The sequence below is a fragment of the Polypterus senegalus genome, chromosome 1 (assembly GCF_016835505.1).
Source record: "Polypterus senegalus isolate Bchr_013 chromosome 1, ASM1683550v1, whole genome shotgun sequence".
NCBI lineage: Eukaryota > Metazoa > Chordata > Cladistia > Polypteriformes > Polypteridae > Polypterus > Polypterus senegalus.
In genome coordinates, this window is record NC_053154.1 from 275635557 (window position 1) to 275656598 (window position 21042).

General features: G+C 36.3%; 1 protein-coding gene and 1 long non-coding RNA gene across 3 annotated transcripts in view; one reads left to right on the forward strand and one right to left on the reverse strand.

Annotated features, from left to right (window-relative positions):
* Positions 1–21042, forward strand: part of hpse2 (heparanase 2) — a 371766-nt gene that overhangs the window by 214130 nt on the left and 136594 nt on the right. Inside the window, exon 6 of one of the 2 annotated variants that reach the window (XM_039774786.1) lies at positions 13607–13654. The exons of the other annotated variant lie outside the window; for it this stretch is intronic. Within the exon in view, the coding sequence (XP_039630720.1) occupies positions 13607–13654 (48 nt within the window). The remainder of the gene's footprint in view (positions 1–13606; positions 13655–21042) is intronic. 2 annotated transcript variants of the gene reach the window in all.
* The window catches only part of LOC120542375, a 155770-nt gene continuing 144961 nt past the window's right edge, over positions 10234–21042 (reverse strand). The window contains exon 3 of the long non-coding RNA XR_005636180.1: positions 10234–10818. This is a non-coding gene — a long non-coding RNA (uncharacterized LOC120542375). The remainder of the gene's footprint in view (positions 10819–21042) is intronic.

Below are 21042 nucleotides of genomic sequence, written 5' to 3' on the forward strand. Positions count from 1 at the left end.
AGTAGTTCAAAATTGTTTTGATACCTCCATTAATTCTTCTGCAATGCACATCAAGCTGACTGGTCTACAAAACAAATCTTAATCTTACAATTCAGTAAACCAACTACAGTTATGTCAGTAACTCCATCTGTCGTTTATATTCAAATCCTTTTTCCCAACACACAGAGAGAAGAGTATAGTATAATATACATGTATTACAGTAAAATGTCTTTGGTTTTTCCATTTGCAATAGCTGGGGTTGTTCAGTGAGTGCTCTGTTTAGGAGCCCTTACCATAAACCATCTCACAACTCAAGATTCAGTTAGCCCTCTGTTGCATATAAATCCCCTCTGATGTCATCAGCTGAGTGACCCAATGTATAGCCATTGAGTGTTGGCATATGAGTAGAATAACTCCTGCCTGATATGCAGCAGCAAATGAAAAAATAATTTACTCAAAGAGGAAATTTATTTTTCCAGTGAGCACAGTATTGAAATTAGCAAAGCACACCCGAATTAAGCCAGTGAGTGGTGATTAAAAAATCAAACCATAATTGACTGGTCTGTGTGACAAAAGAAAGTAGCAAAATACAAATAATCCAATGAGAAAAAAACAAAAATCAAATCACACTAATACATTGAGTAATGTGCTTGGCTCCCAACCTTAGAACAGAATCTTGTTAAATATTTGAGTCATTAATAGACTTTAAAGGGTTTTTAAAGGCAACAGTAGCTTCAGGGATGAAACTGTCACATTGACAGAGGTTGACGTTCTCTTTATCTTTTATTGGTGCACCTACCTGTTTCCTTTTTAGGGCAAGCAGTGCATTTTCAGGGCTAACTACCCCTTAATGTTGCCTTTTTTCATGACACAAGCATGTCAACATTGGATTCTTTCTCAAGTCAGCCTTTTCTGGATGCCATTCATTTGCCCATCAAAACAATAATAACCAATCGTAGCTCTAGCTCATAATCAGTTGTGTCTGAAAACACAGGAGGAGGGCTGAAAAAAAAGAAACGTCCTCTGACTTTCTACTGTTTTTACTTTCAGTAAACTTAATGTGTAAATATTTGTATGAACACTAAGAGTCAACACCATAAGACATAAACTAAAAATGTTTCACAATGTGTCCCTGAATGAAGGGAGGCTCAAAATCAAAAGTACCAGTCATTATCTGGTGTGGCCACCAGCTGCTTGAAATACTGCAGTGCATCTCCTCCTCATGGACTGGACCAGATTTGTCAGTTCTTGCTGTGAGATGTTACCCCACTCTTCCACCAAGGCACCTGCAAGTTCCTGGACATTTCTGGGAGGAATGGCCCTAGCCCTCACCCTGCGATCCAACAGTTTCCAGACGTGCTCAATTCCTTCGACGATAAACACGAATCCGTCCATCACCCCTGGTGAGACAAAACCGTGACTCATCAGTGAAGAGCACTTTTTGCCACTCCTGTCTGGTCCAGCGAAGGTGGGTTTGTGCCCATAGGTGGCATTGTTGCTGGTGATGTCTGGTAAGGACCTGCCTTACAACAGGCCTACAAGCCCTCAGTCCAGCCTCTCTCAGCCTATTGCGGACAGTCTGAGCACTGATGGAGGGATTGTGTGTTCCTGGTGTGACTCGGGCAGTTGTTGTGGCCATCCTGTACCTGTCACGCAGGCGTGATATTTGGATGTACCGATCCTGTGCAGGTGTTGTTACACGTGGTCTTCCACTGTGAGGATGATCAGCTGTCCTTCCTGTCTCCCTGTAGCGCTGTCTTAGGCGTCTCACAGTGTGGACATGGCAATTTATTGCCCTAGCCACATCAGCAGTCCTCATGCCTCCCTGCAGCATGCCTAATGCACATTCATGCAGATGAGCAGGGACCCTGGGCATCTTTCTTTGGGTGTTTTTCACAATCCGTAGACAAGTCTCTTTAGTGTCCTGCGTTTTTGGATGTGACCTTAAATGCCTACTTTCTGTAAGCTGTTAAGGTCTTAACGACAATTCCATAGGTGCTTGTTAATTAATTGATTATGGTTAATTGAACATGCATGGAAAACATTGTTTAAACCCTTTACAATGAAGATCTGTAAAGTTATTTGGATTTTTAAAACATTATTGTTGAAATACACAGTCCTGAAAAAGGGGCGTTTCTTTTTGCTGAGTATATATATATATATATATATATATATATATATATGTATATGTATGTATGTATGTATGTGTGTATATATATATATATATATATATATATACATATATATATATATATGTGTGTATATATATATATATATATGTATATATATATGTATGTGATATATACAGTATATTTTGTCAAAAAAGTCATATTCTCTGAAATGAAAAGTATACTCTTAAGACATTTTAAAAATTAATTTGATGTTCATATTATTTATTATTTTGTGTACTTCTGTTCCTTATGTCTTTAATGCAGTAACCTTTATTTGCTATATTTTAAAACTCACATGCTGTTAATTATTGAATGGATTATCACACATTGTTCCAATGACAAATCACTATTTTTACCAATCAAGTGTAATTATTCCCTCTAATTGCTACTGATTGCTTGTGACTCCATATGTTAGACAAACATTCCTACTTTAGCCCTGTAAAACATTTCATCCCAACAATTAATAATTGTAGCATTTGAAGGCCACTAGGTGGCAGGACCGTTCTTGGTGATGTCTATGAACATCAATCACATGACTCTTCAGACTTAATAAAAGTTGCCTCCAATATGAGTGAAGGTAGAAAAACTAACAGTGAAACTTTAGTTCTTTGAAAGTAGGATGGAAGAGATTAAATTTGTTTTCTATTTTACAACAAAGATCTCATACTGGAAATCATACATTAGAAATAAAGCCACAGCAATGTTAAAATATAAAGTATAATTGTTATTTAGTAATTGTAGTTAATATGTATCAAGGGTTGTCAGTGGCATGAAGAGGACATGAGGACAGAATTGAGGAAGGGAGGGACAAGATGGGGATCGTGTGAATATCAGCAAAACCAAATTAGAAGTTTGGGATTACTGTTCCATGTCACTAGGATTAGAAGGCAGCTGCCAGGAGGTCTAGGAGCTTCAAAATGACAGAAAGGCTGTACTGAGCTTGGAATAAGTCAACACTGTATCACAGTAAACAGGAGTAACAAGTTCCTGCTGTCATTAGGTGGGAGCAGCTAATAACAACAGGACCTCAGCTGCAACTCAGCTATGAGTTACTGTTTCTTTATATAGAGAAAGACACAGGAGATTACTTCATTTAAGTGTTAGTAAAAGCCATTGTGAACAAGGGGTCCCGGTGTTTTGTAGGCCACCCCTGAGTCCCATATGCAATTCTAAAACTGACCCAACAAATAATCCAGATGGTGTAGTTTAAAGTCTACCCCCTTCCACTATATAATGGTGCATTAGAGCCTTAGCATCGGTAGGTATTAAGGTAGCCAGACAGGTAATGTGGTTGAGACACAGAAACTGTGAAATAAAATGAAAAATTGATATAGAGAGAAAAATACAGAGAATGGTAGGTATTAGGGAGAACTTTCTTGTGATTTTCAGTGGTCAGAAATTGGTACTGCTAGTTCACTAAAAAAGTAAGTTGAATTGTTTATACACTCAGCTCTGTTGGGTCAGTAGAGCGTTAGCAGCTTGATTTACATGTACTTTTTTGTTGTCCTTTGTTTCATCCTCCTCACCTTTTGTTTTTTATTGAACAAACCTTTATTTATGCACTTTTGTCCCTGTTTTACCCAAGCTGAATCAACCGCAAATATGTCACTTATTTAGTGACAAAACTGATATTTCAGTAAATATTCTGTTTGCAATAGGAGTAACCTAAGTTTTATGACTTTTAGTTAAAATCCTTATCCATTTATCCTACTGTAGTTAAATAAATAACTTGACATGTTTAGATTTGTAGGAATTGGTGTTTCTGTCAGTAAGGTAACTGGAGATATAAATTTATTACTGGAGCGGTAAATGTGATATTTACAAATTAACAATGTCATATAAATTTTATATTTCCTGAACTGTGTCCTATAGACTTTTTGAGACTTGTCCAGGCAAGCTGAAGGAGGACAATTTAACAAGTTTAGTAAATGTAAACAGATGTGCTGACATATTGATAACTGAATAAAATGGGCATCTGGGTAAATTCTAAATCAATGCTATAATACAGAACTGAGGGAAATGTAATGGATTTGGAAAATGTTTTTTCATTATTGTATGAGGCAATCAAACTTGCTATTTCTTGGTATTTTACTTCCAAACCGAATATGTTTCTGCTTTGTTATAAACTGAGTGAAACAAGGGCACTGTGAACTAGTTACCTTGATTGGTCTTTAGTTTAGCAGAACTGTTGTGAAGAGGCAAAACCAGTCAAAAAATTAATTGTCATAGAATGCTGCAGACAGAGACACCAAAATGTTTAAATGAGGTGAAATACAAATTTTGTTTAAAAAAATAAATAATACTGTTTAGTACATTTAGTTAACAGGCTGCTTATTATTAAACATGTTATAAAACTTTTACCATGATATAACATTTTCAGATATTACAGCAATCTAAATCAAGGGTCTTATTATTTTAATAATTATTTATTGTTAATCATATATTTAGCAAAATGTTTATAGATTGCTAAAAGGTGGTTAAAAATAGATACATAAAATTAAGGGTGATAAAGCATTCTATAGGAATTAGATGTCAAGGGAAGGATAAGCTGTTTGGGGAAAAAAAAATTCAGCTATGTCAGGAATACAGCAAAATGTGCAGTGCAGAAATTCACATTACATGAAGTAAAGGATATTCACCCCGGCCATACTGATTTAATAATATCCACTTGTAATGACCACTAGTAAATAATGTAGATTCAATTGGCTTTTAAATTTATATAACCCCAGGCAGGTTAGGTTAATTCACAATTCTAAATTTGTCATGATTTACTATAGTTGTTTGCCTGACCAAGTCCTGCTACACTTTGTCTGATGCTCTGTCTGGAGCTGTCTCATTGCAGTGTTGCAGAGTGCCAGCACTTATCCCAGCAGCACTGGGTGCAAGCCAGGAAACAGCCCTAATGAGGGCAACAGTCAATCACTGGACTCACTCACATTTAGATTCGGACCAATTTACAGTCTCAAATTCATTTAACTTGCACATATTTTGGAATGTGGGGTGAAAACCACAAATAACTGCATGGTCAAATATGGAGTCATGGAGGAAGCTAAAGTCTCATTTGAATGGAGGGCTCTGTTAACGCAGACACAAAGAACACACATGTTCAAAGAGAGGTATAATGTGTAAATGATACTGAAGTACCAACCTACGTTTTGTATTTTCCTTATTGGATCTGTCATTAGATTTTGGCAAATATGGCTGTAGAGAAACCAAACTCCTAAAAATTGTATACCTTGTAAAGAATGTTTTTAGGCATAATTTATTACCATTGATTAACATTTGGGAATCATCGGTACACCAGATATATTTTAATGAGCGATGACATGTTGTTTCCTGCCCTCAAGTGGCAGGTACAATTGATTAATGGGATAGAAAAGAAACAAGACGATGCTATGGAAAGCACTGAAATGATGAAAAATGCTTGCTCAAGATGAAAATATTACTCCGTTGAATCTGAAATCTTTAACAAATATATTTTTTACATTTCTAATAACATCAGGAAAATCATAAAAATCAAAATGAATATATATGAATATATATTACTTAATATATTTTACAATAAAATGATTTATTTTTAAAGTTACTGAAAAATTAACATATTAATACACAAAGTTGGCTGTAGGCTGCATTGTTAGTTATTAATGATTTTACTTTTTGTGTTTCACTGTCAGTTGCCTGAGCGTTAAATAGAAATTGTAACGTATTTAAAAAAATTATTGTAAGCAAAAAATATAGTTACTGAGAAGATTCCTGTACACTACAGAACATGGCAGTACTAAGCGTCTTCCTAACGTTTCAAGAGTCAAAATTCTCAATTGTTAATTTCTGACATTGCAAAAGAGATCTGATTAAACTAAAAACAAGGTTGGGCATCAGACTGAGAAGAGAAAATCACTTACTTGCAAAAAGTATCACTAACCTTTCCGTAAACATATAGCAGCTTGTCATTTACTTTGCTTAGCTGTCATTAGAAATTGCATAAAAAGTGCTAGTAATTTATTATTCTAAGTTTCTTGCGTCATTATTCTGTTCTGTGTGATGTGTTTAGGTAAAAAATGTGTTTTATTATATTGTATGGACTGATATTACTTTATTTGGAAATTTGGACAAGATGAAAGGGTTAGTGTCATCAACTTGCAATTGATGTGGCCATTTTAACATGTTAAAAAATACTGTAACATCCAGGACCAGTAGGCGATTGCTTCAGGCAGTGCATTGGTCAGAGCGGCATTTTCATGTAATTTTTTTTTTTTTACATTACAGAGTGATAACACAAATAAGTTATGTGTGAACCTAAAGAATTACATACAAATCCAGTACTGTATTTACAGTATATGCTACCTTTAAAGAATTTTGAGAAATAAAATTGTATTCAAAAGATTCAAATCACACGATTCACAACGGCTTGCCACATGTTAGTACGTGGTACTGGTATTCATTTTCTTGATTTATACATTCCAACATAGGTGAGGTGCGGGGGAGTAGTGTGAGGAAGGGGGCTTTATGGTAGTCCTGGAGCAATACTAAAGAAAAGTAGTAAAGGTAAAAATTACACTGTTTTTTCATGTCATGTTTCTGTAAGAAGATCAAATCAATGTCATATCACATACATGTCCAATACGTTTTCTTTGAATGGCACTAAGACCAAAATAAGTCTCTAGTAACTTAGTATTTAACTGTCCAGCCTTACGGCCAGCTTACAATGCTTACTGCCCTAATATAATGACAAAAATCTATGAAATAGAAGTGCAATTATCCCTACCCATTATTTCAGTTTGCAGTATCTTGGCAAATGTATACAAATAATTCAACATAACCACCCAAGTAATGCATTGTGTCTGTTATTATGTGAGATAACAGCTACAGATATATTTTTTCAATGTGCCAGGAGCCATGGTGTTGGTAGAGCAGTGTTTTCCAGTCATTTTAATGTGGTTGCACATTTTCTGTAACCCAAAAATCCCAAAGTACACCACAGTTCCAACAGCCACATAATCATTAAATCTATACACTTTCTAAACTGTCCAAAGAGGTGGGATTATCAGAGACTTCGGGCAAAAAAAGCAGCTTTTAGGTTGGCATTCTCAGACACAACACTTAGGACGCATTTTCCCAGCTACTTTGTCCCTTTGACCTGCTGATAAGGGCAGTCCTATTTGGCACACCTGGGTATCTCTAATTGTGCACCAGTTGAAAAACATTTGTTTAGAGCATAATTATAAAGTTGTTGAGGATGGCATTTCCGGAGTTTTAACGCAAATTTTTAATTACTCCCTTTTAACAGATGCTTATTTCAATTAAGTCAGTCTTTAGCAGTGTATTCAAAGTCTGCAGTCATTTAATTTTACTTTGATGTGACTGTGTCTGTAATGTCATAACAATTTCAGAATTAATACATTGGACTCGTTTTCTTATTGCCTTATTTTCAACTTGCCTTTTAGGAAAGTATTACAATTCAGGTTGTACTTGCTGAAGTAATTTTTTTTTTTAAAATGTCAGGTTTCAAGTCATTGTTTAAACTATGCCATTAAATTTTTAAAAGTTCCTTTGTGCTGATTCTACATTAAGTTTGTGATTCAGTTTATATTTACTACATGATTTATGTATTTATTTTATGATTGCAAGTTTTAATGTTAGATGTGATTAATCACAATTATTCCATACAATTATGCAATCAATTAGTTATTTTTTAATTCAATTCCCAGCCCTAATATACTACATACATACATACATACATACATACATACATACATACATACATACATATATATATATATAGTGAGCATTGCCCCGGACACAGACAGGCAGACACAACCATGTCACCCAGCACACGTTTATTTTTTATCATTTTGATCCAGTTCAGTACTCACAAGCCCCCCAATACCCCTCAGTCCAGGCCAATCCAATGCCTTCTCTCTCTCTCTCTCTTTTCTTCAGGCCGCCTTCTCCAGACCTTGTCACTCTTCCACCCGACTCTTGTCTTTTCTGCAGGGAGGCGGCCCCTTTAAATAAGCACCCGGATGTGCTCCAGGTGTGTTCCTGGCAATTTTCCACCGACACGCCCCAGTGTGGCGGAAGTGTCGGCTGTCTCCTTAAAAGCACTCCGGGTGTCCCCGTTTTCTCTTCCCCCCAGCACTTCTGGGTGTGGCGGAAGTGCTGAGGTCTAGCGTCTTCCTGGTATTGGGGTCCCCCTGGCGGTAACCCCGGGTCCCTACAGGGTCGAGCTTCCCAGCTCTTTACCCGAGGCCTCCAGGGCGGTCGCCCCCTCGAGGTCTGGAGGAGGCACCAGCCCTCCTCCTGTCTTCACAGGCGTTCCGGCTGGGTACCACCTCCATCCGGTTGTGACACTATATATATATACACTCACCTAAAGGATTATTAGGAACACCATATTAATACAGTGTTTGATCCCCTTTCGCCTTCAGTACTGCCTTAATTCTACGTGGCATTGATTCAACAAGGTGCTGAAAGCATTCTTTAGAAATGTTGGCCCATATTGATAGGATAGCATCTTGCAGTTGATGGAGATTTGTGGGATGCACATCCAGGGCACAAAGCTCCCATTCCACCACATCCCAAAGATGCTCTATTGGGTTGAGATCTAGTGACTGTGGGAGGGGCCATTTTAGTACAGTGAACTCATTGTCATGTTCAAGAAACCAATTTGAAATGATTCAAGCTTTGTGACATGGTGCATTATTCTGCTGGAAGTAGCCATCAGAGGATGGGTACATGGTAGTCATGAAAGGATGGACATGGTCAGAAACAATGCTCAGGTAGCCCGTGGCATTTAAACGATGCCCAATTGGCACTAAGGGGCCTAAAGTGTGCCAAGAAAACATCCCCCACACCATTACACCACCACCACCACCAGCCTGCACAGTGGTAACAAGGCATGATGGATCCATGTTCTCATTCTGTTTACACCAAATTCTGACTCTACCATTTGAATGTCTCAACAGAAATCGAGACTCATCAGACCAGGCAACAACTGTCCAATTTTGGTGAGATTGTGCATATTGTAGCCTCTTTTTCCTATTTGTAGTGGAGATGAGTGGTACCCGGTGGGGTCTTCTGCTGTTGTAGCCCATCCGCCTCAAGGTTGTGCGTGTTGTGGCTTCACAAATGCTTTGCTGCATACCTCGGTTGTAACGAGTGGTTATTTCAGTCAAAGTTGCTCTTCTATCAGCTTGAATCAGTTGGCCCATTCTCCTCTGACCTCTAGCATAAACAAGGCATTTTCGCCCACAGGACTGCCGCATACTGGATGTTTTTCCCTTTTCACACCATTCTTTGTAAACCCTAGAAATGGTTGTGCGTGAAAATCCCAGTAACTGAGCAGATTGTGAAATACTCAGACCGACCCGTCTGGCACCAACAATCATGTCACGCTCAAAATTGCTTAAATCACCTTTCTTTCCCATTCTGACATTCAGTTTGGAGTTCAGGAGATTGTCTTGACCAGGACCACACCCCTAAATGCATTGCAGCAACTGCCATGTGATTGGTTGATTAGATAATTGCATTAATGAGAAATTGAACAGGTGTTCCTAATAATCCTTTAGGTGAGTGTATGCGTATATATATATATACACACACCCCCCCTAGTGTGGCTGCAGAGTATCTTTATGATCATCTGCTGATGGAAGTGCTAATGAGTCTGCACCATTTCCCAGAAAATTGCTATTTACAATGGCTGAGGTCTTTTAAAATAATGTGTGCCTTTCTAACGCAATATTTATGTCTTACAGTTACAAGCATCTTTTTGAACTATGTGATATGTATTGGGATGTTCTTATAGTGCAATGCCTGCACTATATTGTTAGGACAATCCTAAAGATGTATCAGAGACAGATGATATTGTGTATATTCCTCTATGGCACATGGATTGTGCATGTGCTCAGCCTCAACTAAAAAAAGAAACACAGAAAATAGTAAAGTACAGTTACTAGGGAATGGCAAAGCGTGGACTTCCTGTGCTGTGCATGTTATGGTACATTTTTGTGCATCAACATGCAAGTAATATGCAGCATGTCACATTAAAAAAAAACACTCCACAGTAATGTGGATGGGGGAAAAGGATTTTTATTTAAATATTTTACTGATGTTTTACATATTACCTGTATTATGCAGCTATGGCAGTTAACACAGGGAAATACAGAAGTATAAATTAGCCCCTAGTCTTTTCAGTTTTATTTATATAGCGCCTTTCCCATGATCATGGCAGATATGAATAATTTGAGCATTAGGGAAACTGGTTCACTTATTCTTTGATATTCTTCAAATTACATGTTACAGATTTTCATTCTGTTTTCTAGGGTTTCTCCCTTCCCCTGCTTTTTTAAACAGTTTGTGTTTCTCTTCTTTACTTTAACCATTGCTTTGCAGGTTATAACAGCTTCATGTGTCAAATCTTGCCTATCCTCTATATGTACATATATACATAAGGTCAAACAAGAAGCAGACACAGAACAAGGCTTGGGGCATGTCCATGACCCTATAATGAAATTAATCAAAAAGGAAATAACTTTATTACAAAGATAAAGTAGACATCTTTTCAGATGGGTGTCAAAGATGGCCGAACTGGTGATCATATGGGTTCCAGGCAAGAAGGGGCGGGTCCAGGAGGGCAGACCATGGAAGTGACGTCCATCAATCTTCCATTCTACAGAGGAAGGAATACAGAAGGCATTAGCACACAGCACCAACTCGAGCCCTGAAGCTGCCTCCCAAGCGCACATGCGTGACAATATATAGTAATGTATTTTTTCCCAGTTCTGAATCAAGTTTAAAAACATGTTACAGCTTTTCTCTAGCCACCACTTTAAGACCACAAATTCATGAAGTAAACAATTTTTTCCATTTTACCCCATTGGCGCTTCATCACACAATACAAAATTTAGAAATGCACTTCTGTTTTAGAGGTAAACTTAAATTGCCTTACAGAATTTTATTACCTACAAATGTAAACATTTATAGATAGCTTATTTAAAGGATTATCAAAGTAGATGTACAATACAGAATAACAGAATAAAGTACTAAACATTATATAAATTGTTCATTTGTTTATGTCCCAAACGTCGTTCTTATAATTTAGTGTCCTTTGACAAAATAACTGTATTTGATACTATTCACAGAATATAATATTCTTTTTGTATGTTTTCATAAATGGTAAAATAAGTAGTTAATTCAGTAGATGCACTGGTTAAATTAACTGATGACTTTAAGTTGGGCTGATGTAAGTCAGTGTTGGTAGTGCCTAAGTATGCCGTCTAATGGGCTGATTTCTGTTCTCCTTCTGATGCTCTCAAAATAGGTTTTGTGCCTGGAAACTCTAAATTTCTGTTGAATGGATAATGTAAAATTAGGCAAGGTAATAACTTTCTTCAGAGCATGTTTTGGTTAGCTTCATTCAGCTGTATCTGTAAATAGATCATAAAAAAGAACAAAATTATGAATTTGAATGGATATTTTTTATATCATGTGCCATTTTTACTTTGTAGCAATACTAAAGGTTGATTTCATGGTTGGTGAACACCAGGAAGAAACATTTAAACTAACTGAACAACTTGGGGAGGTATGGCTTAAAACATTAGTGAAATATATTTTGGTGTTCTGCTTCTAGCATGGAAAACCATATCAGATGCCGACCAGGAGAATGATATGCATACTCAGGAATAATTAGAGGAATTACATTTAACCAAAAAAACACCCCCTTCCCCCAGGAAAATACTATTTTTATAGACTATATAATCACTGCTGTATTGGTATTTTATACCTCTAGTGTATACCACATTAAATAAGAAGTAATAAGTTGCTGGCCAAGCAAGAATAAATCATATGTTGTCTCTAAATCTGCAATTTTGTTGATTGGCATGCCACTCTTAGCCACTTAATCATGTTGCACATCCCCCCCTAGTCTGTTGATATTATTAAGTTACAATTAAGTTATTGCTGCTAAGGGTGGCCCAACCAGTTATTAGGTTCAGGGGGCAATTACTTTTTCACACAGGGCCATGTAGGTTTGGATTTTTTTTCTCACTAAATAATAAAAACTATCATTTAAAAACTGCATTTTGTGTTTACCTGTGTTATATTTGACTAATGGTTAAATGTGTTTGATGATCAGAAACATTTTGTGTGACAAACATGCAAAAGAATAAGAAATCAGGAAGGGGGCAAATAGTTTTTCACACCACTGTAAATACTATATAACCCTATTTTGTTTTTAAATTTTCAATAAGGAAGCTATTACAATTATTAGATAGTTACTGTATTAATATTTTGTGATGTATGGCAGTGGAATGACCTGTATCTTTAATTTATGTTATAAATCAGTGGAGGAATTTGATTCAGCAGAGTTCAGTTATTAAGGAAAATGTTGCTTTCAAGTGATTTTGTTTAATTCTATTTTTATCTCAATTTATTATATTTGTTAGGAATAAGAAAGGGTGTTTATGTATTTATGTATATATTACACAATACTATTACTATGGATTAACCCTGTCAGTTCATGTTATCCCCACACTGATTGAAAGAGTGCGTAGATGCGAATTCTGTAATTTACTTATTATATGCTAGTTAGATGCTTGTTCTCCTAAATATAACCCAGCCCCTTTTCCTCTAAAAGTACTTGTCTGGTATACATGGAAATCCCTGTAGTTATGTGGCGATTCATCTTGCCCTTCTAATCCTCCCAAGAAAGTGACATTTTTGCAATAGATTTGGATATTTTATCTCACCTAGACAACCCTGAATGTTATGCACTATTGATCATCATTAGGGACAGCTTTAATGCAGATGTCTGTGATTAACAACATCATGATAAACAGACAGGGAAGTGTGATGCCTCCTCTAATGAGAGGGGGAGCATGGGTATAGATGGAAAGTAGTATATTGTTGATACAGCCAAGCAGTGATGAGGGGAGATGTCAAAAAGTGTTTAAATACAGGCAAACGACACTGCTTCCCATACCCTGGGGAATGGGATGACAGATCGTATCTCCTCTGTTTTTCAGGGAATACTTTTCCAAATAAGGAAATTTTCCTAGTTGAAGGAATCCATTATGATCCAAGTGCTTCAGAAAATAATATCTCTGCCATCAAACACTCTCACACACATACTAAGGTTTATACAACATGGGAGAGAGATATAAATCTATGAAGTAGAAAGACTAAACCCTCAGACAAAAGAAAAGATTTAGAGTGTGATTGTTTGGAGTTAAATTCAGAAAAGGGTAGACATTGGTAGACAGTTTCCCATTTAAATAACTTAGTCTAACTAGTTAAAAGAAACTTAGAGGAAAGTTAAATTGTATGGTGGGGCTTTGGTGTACTGAGTACCATAGTACGTTCTCCTTATTTGAAACCACAACCTGCTTTAGTAATTGCTTATAGTAAGAGCTTTGTAGTGCTGTTTAATCTACACATCCCACTGTTCTTTCCATTTGTAGGTTCATGAAGACTGCAGGATCTGCTGTTGATGCAGTGACGTGGCAACAGTAGGTGCCTTCATTTCAGCATTTTTTTTTATATTTATTTTGCTTTGACTAGGCTGTCAGAGGATGTTACTATAAACAAAATTTAATTCAAAGGACAACGATATAGAGTTTCTGTTAAAGAGTTAAATAACATTTTTCAGGCCTCACATAATCTTAGAGTGCATGCTGTGTCGACTTAGCTAAGTCACATGTTTTCCAGATGCAGTTAAAGCCAGCTCTGCAGAGCAGTGTTTTTGTTTGCAATATCTGAAATCACCCCCATCTCCCAGTTCTTAAATACTCAAGAGCTAAGGGTGAGTGGTAAAAACAGGGCCTGCTCACATCTAAATCTGCATTCTTTCAGGGATTTAAAGGACTAGCTGCCTTTGCAGAAAAAGTTATTACAAATAAGTTAATGAAAATCCCTTGCCATTTATTTAAGGCTCCCACAGGCTGCTGTCTCCAACAAATTCCCAGTGCTCATGAGATTCAGCATATACTTAGCATACATACATTTTCATGTGACATGACCAAAGAGAAGCCTATGATTGAGAAGTGAATATGTCTATATATGACATCAAAATAATTAATATATGGTATTACAAAACATATAAATAATTTAAAAAACTGTTTTTATCATAACATAATGGAAATTTTGATCTTCAACTGACAGTTAAAAAAGTCAGTTAAAGAATATTATAAAGAGTTCTATACATCAGACCTATATGATAGATATATACAGTATTTGAGAATTGAGACATATGCTTCAAGCAAAACAAAGTACATTAGTATGACATTAGAAACTTTCTTCACAAATACATCTGTGAAGTTTCCAAAATTTAGAGATGCACCCTAATGCATGTGCTACTTAGCACAAGAAATATAAATCAAGTTATAATGTAGAAGCTTTCAGCATAAAAAATACATAGTCTGAATTTATGGCAACAGTTAATTCCTCAAAAGCTATTTCCAACTACCCAATCACCTGCAGGTATACTACACTAACATCACATAGCTTGTAAATAATACAAAATGGTTTCCTGAACTTCACAATAAATGCAACCTGAAGCACCCAAAGTCACAGCTAGTTGACCAAATGTGGCCCATATCTTGTGCCCTGATTAGTTAACAACTGTGCCCACTATGCCTCCAAATTTCAACTTATCCTCACTTCCTAACAGTGGCAACTAGTGACTTTACACCATATTGCACAATCTGATGCCAGCTTTCGCATTTCTACTGTGCTCCAAAACTTAAGTCAATGACATCTACAGTCCCCTTATTATTCCCAAAACTTGCCCTATAAATGTGGAAAGGAACAGGTGCACCTGCCATCCAAATTTTATACTATACCTGTCTCTAAATTGTCCAGACCTTTTCCATCTTGCCCAGTTCCTCATTCTGCCAAGACTAGTGTTGGAAGATTACAAAATTAGAAATACGGGACACTCTTAAAAGTTCTCTCTATATAACTATAAATTACTATACATTTATACGTCCCCCACCCCACACACCCAGACCAATATATTATATAAAAGTAGAAACATAAGTTAAAAACATAAACCAAGGATTTTAATAACAGTAATAGTAACAGTGTCGCTGTCCTCAGCCAACCATAGCAAATGAACAAGTTGCAAACAGGCAGCAAACGCTAGTTTCCTCATTACATTTAGGTTATTTTCATCAAGGGAATCTGAGAAAAGAAAATTTAATAACTTATATAGTTACAACCGTAAGTAGGTAGTAAAACTATATTTTTATTACAAAATTTGAAAATGAACTAAAAATGGGACATTTGGGTGCCCCTTAAAGGTCAGTACAGGACAGGGGAGAAAATTACCAAATATGGGACATGTCCCGTATATAAGCAACCCTAGCCAAGACGCACACCATAATGTCTGTAATCTTCTAATAACATGCACTTCTGTCTGTCCTATAACACTTCCATAGCATAAATCCAATCCAAATCTTATTCTGCCTCTGCTAACATAGTCCCCGGTCCTTGGCCATGTCCACTGTATTCCATTAATCCACATCATTAATCACTAGTCCTCTGGTTTTCTCAATCTTGCATCCCAGTTTATCATTTACCGCACCCATAGTCATTCCCACCCTAATTTTATTCAAGTTTGCCAGGCTTACCTCACCTAGGCGCAAATTCACATTGTAAGATCCACAGACCACCACATCTTAAAACATAACTTACCAACCAATTTGTCTTGTACTACACCCACAAGACAAGTCCAACCTAAATATTAGTCTTCCTTTACGATAAACATACCAAGTTTTCCTTGAACATAAATTTTCTCCTCCTTTCTTTCAGGCCTATACATTTTTCAATTACAGTAAGTCCGCTACAGTAAGTTCCAAGAGCACGATCGCACGTCCACTTTGTGCACAAGTCTACCAAAAGTCAGCCTAGGCATCAGGACCATCTTAACGTATGAGCACGTTGGGCAGTTACCCGGGGGCCCCACGAGCATAGAGGCCCCATGCTGGTCTATGTATACTGTGACTTGCTTGCTTGTTGTGTAGGTAGGAGCCCCAGAGCAGTGCTTTGCCCGGGGGCCTATAATGCTGTTAAGATGGCCCTGCTAAGCACCCAGCAAACACAATGCAACCCCTAACCCACAACTCCTATAGCAAACATGTACATGTAACAGCTATTTGCACATAAGAAATGCTTTTAAAATATTTTACAGATCTCTTCTGTATTTTAACAATAAATAACAGAAAGTTAATTTTTGTTTCCGTTGTTTTCTGTCAGCTGAAATCACTGTTTGTCTACGTATACAGACCTAATTCTACCTATCCTCAGCTCCTATCAAAAACATATTTATACTGTACAGTACACAAGAAAGTGCTTTTAAAAGTTAATATTTGTATTTTTTTGTTACAGATTTGTAGTACATTTTTTACAACAAACAACTGAAAGTTATTTTTTATTCCCATTGTTTTCCATCAGCTGATCTCAGTACAGTAGACTTGCTTACCGCTAGCAAACGAGCCCACGTGATTTTCTTCAAATCCAATTCCAGCACCACACACAAAGTGAGCAATCGGATGGCATCATCACTCGACACCTATTGCCCATCACTTAATATTGATGCCCGGTAAGTGTTTGCGTTGAAGATTCATGAAAGGTTTTGAAGCAAGGACAAAAAAAAACATCACAGAAAAGTTCTCCCGGCACTAACTCCAGTTTGGGTGTCTCAAAATAAAAGCCCTTGTTAAACCCGTGATACTCCTGATGGGATGCTCATATCTGAAGATCATACATTAGAGTTAATTAGGACAATTTGAAGAGAACAAGCTGTTGCGTCTGTGCTCCACTACACTACTTGGTTTTGTAATACATGTTACTGTGGTTCTCTGAGTGAAGAAGAATTTACCCTTAACTTACCCCTAACAAGTTTCCCCATGTCCCGTGTTCTTGTTGAACACACTTGATTCCAGACATCTTGAGCTTGAAATAAAGTGTGCTAACTCAATGTAAATAGGAACAGAGATACAACCAAAAGCACAACTACTGTACTTTTAGGGGAAAATGAGAATGTAAACAATAATATCGTGGGTTTTGTGCTTCACCTAGATTAAGACACTCAAACGAACTTAATGCACTGCCGCAAAATTTGAAGTTAGAGTACAATTGTTTATTTTTAAGTTATTTAAATAATTCTCGACCACCCAAGGAGTTTATCCCTCTCAGGATCAGACCCAGGGGTCTTATTTCCACGGCACATCTGGGTAGCTGTCGCAGCACACTGGTTGAAAAACACTCTTGTAGATGACTTGGGCTACTTTCATGCCGCTTGCGTTTTTAAGACCGATGTTTTAGGTCTCATACTCCTATCATTGTCCACAAATGCTTCAACACTTTGAAACAACAAACAGGGAAAGCAAAGGAAAGCATCACTTACACCGCATCCATGTAGGCAATTCCATTTGTCATTACAAAGATGGAAAAAGTCCATGTATAAGATCGTCCTCAATCACTTGCCTGCTGCTGAATTCTTAAGTCAGCTTGATCTGCTCCAAGCTCCTTTATCTTATTTTATTCAAATGAATGATTAGTGAATGGGTGTTTCATTAAAGAAAAAAAAACTTTCTTTAACTTTTTAAAGTTCCATTTGAAGTTGCCATCTCCTTAAAGTCGCACTCACTCATCTTTAGTTACGTTAATGGTGTGAACTGTGAACCATCAATGTGAAATTGAAATACTGCGTTTCTATTGTCCAACCACATTAGTGTAAAAAATAATGAACAATATACAGAGCTGTGTCCCTGGAAAAATCTGAAAGCAACCAATTAAAGAGCAGCCTCAGGTCACCTGATTGCCAAAAGATCAAGGACTTACATAGACTTACATTTGGCCAGCATCTTTCACTCCGGAAACATAGGTATTCACACAGATTTTTTTTTGTTCACTCAGAAATTAAACAAATACAAGTTGTTGACATGCATTAACACCAGGCACATTCTGCAAATAAACAACTTTATTTTGATTATTTTAATTTAATTTATTATTTTCTATTACCTACTTAATGTAAGTAGAGTTTTTCAGATATTTGGAGTGACACCCTGACACTGATTCCAAAAGACTTTATAATATAAGGTATTCTTAAATTGTGCTGAGAGAATATGTTAGTTTACAGTAGAAGAGATATTTATTACCCATGACTTTGTGACTAATAAAATTATTCATTGCTACCTTTAGATTTTGAAAAACAGAGACATAAAGATGAATGGCTAAGTGTTTTGAGCTGTATTTTGTACTGTATCATACAGTACACTGGAAGAAATCATGGTTAAAATGTACCTTTATTTGCTTGTCAGCAGCCTTGGTTGAAGTATTTGTAATGAAGACACTAGTCACCATTAAGGACTGAATCAAGATTTTCTTTATTTTGCCTAATGGTGTCAAGTTTCCTTCTGAGAGACAGCAAAATCATCATCATTATCATCATCATCAGTTAAAGTCTATCCATCCATCTATTCATTACCTGAATTTGCTTATCCTATACACGGTTTGCATGGGAGGAGACTTTATGTAAACAGTATTGGGCTCAAGGCATGAATCATTTCAGGACCATTCACTTTAGGCATGTTTACTGTCACTTTTCACATAACTCCAGATTTGGGGATGTGGCAAAAAACTCACAATTATGGAGGAAACTAAATTGAGTATATTGAGAATATTTAAACTACGCACAGGACACATCCAGTTAGATTTAAACAGGAGAATTTCTAGAATTTTTATGGCCCTTGGCAGTATATATATTTTGGGTACCCATCCCATTTCTTCATTCTCCCATGTGTGAATTAAGGGACCAACTTACTGGCCCATTCCCAAAATGAAGTATTTTTTCCCCTTGTTTTTCTGAAGCTGGTTTATACTAATTGGATTATGCCCAGCAAGTCTTGTGAAGATTTAGTGATAATCCTAATCTATCTACTTTTTGTCCAAGATTGGAAATGAGGATTCCGGAAAAAGTAACAATAATGAATTTATTTTTAAAAAATTTTATTCAGGAATTTTACTTTTTTATTTTATCAACAGCATATGTGAAAACTGCATCAGTTTTGTGGAAGTCCTGAATACATTTTTGAAAAGATTGTTTCTAAGAAAGAATTGTCCCATTACGCACAAAATGTATGTACTTATTAAAGCTTGCAAAATACCTTATTAAGTGCTCCCCCATTTATACCGTTATGTTGAGCATTTAAGGGTTTAATTGTGAACACTGGGAGTACTCAACTAATCAGCACATGGATTGGTTGATGATAAATTTTTCATCCGTGGATAAGAAGTTGCATTTAATCAAAATAAAACGCCATGAAATACAAAACAAAAGGTTAAAGCAAGACATTCTCCTGCTTTATCCTATTTACCAGAGCAGGACTTATTTTAAATATAGTTTTTGGCCTGTGAGGCTTAAAGTTGCTTTCTAGGCTTTGCAGTTGTCTGTTTCCTAGTTTGCAGTATAGGACCCCTCGCATCAGTTCTGTTGTAACACACATAGTTGAAGTTCTACCTTTTAGTCACCTTCTGTTACATATCAGAAAGAGGTGGACCTTTCTTATAGTTCCCTAATGGACTGGGTCTTTGCCGAAAGGCATCTGTTTTTTTTGCGGGGGGGATATAATCTCCAGTACACACATCTGGCCTTCTCCTAAAAAGAGAAGAGAACATACTTTGAGTTTACTGTCTGTTTCAGTATGGCTTTCCCAATGGTCATGTAATGGGCCAGAAATTGTTTTTTTAAAGGAAAGAACATTTGTAATGGACTAGAAATTGGTGTTTTAAAGAAAAGGATATTTCTGTGTGTTGCTTAAAAAAGAAAAAAAAACATGTCAATAATAAATAGAAAAGCCAATAGACGAAGGGGGCAATAGGCTCCCTTTGTTTGAGACTTTTATAAGTGAAAAGGCAAGTTTCCTGAGTAATCCTGTTACCGGTTATTGTTATTAGCTATCTATAGAACATAGATATTTACCTGTCTCACAAAAGACAGGTTTGAAGATCAGGCTGTTTTGATTAGTATCTCATCATATGAGATCATCTCTAATCAACATATGTTCATCTAGATAGTAAGCAATAATACCATTGTTTAACCATAGGTAATTGGTATGTTCCATTGTTTAAATGATCATGTTGATATTGAACTAGTTTTATATTTTTGGGTAAATGAGAATAAAAGATAGAGATTCCTGACAGCTGGCTGCTTCTTTTAGGCTTTTGACACCATATCACTGTGGCTACGCCCTGAGTAACAGTGGCTTGTACCTAACATTCATTTATTTTATTTTAACTATTTAAAACTTATTTTAAATGTATAGGTTATTTTATGTAAATTCAAACTATTACATTTATTATCCCCTTACTTGTGGAATATGCTTCTATTTTTTTAATCATATTAGCTTTGACAATACTTGTAAGCATATCATACCAAATGTTCAAAAATTAGATTTTCATGTAGCTGCTAAAAAATCTTTAAAAATGCATCAAAACCCCCCAGGTTTTGAATCAGTATAAAGTGGTGGTTTAGTGGAGGTCAGTAATTAAAGACAAAGCACAATTTACACTCATCTGGAAACCTGAACCAACCAGTTTTTGGAGACAGTCAGGAGTCAATACATTTAAAGTTTTCTCTTTGAAAATACTTCCATTTGAAGCTGCTAACTAATTTAATCCTAAGAATAACATAATGGAGTATATTTTGCTGCGTGTGCAAAGTCACACACACATACACTAAACAAACAGCAGAATATGTGGGTGAATATGAAAGCGCTATTGATATCACTATATTAAATAAATACAAAGATGTACTGTATTTTAACATTTTAACATAACTTTGGTATAAAGATAAAAAAAACATGCAAAATAAAAACTTGCTGATTTACTTCAG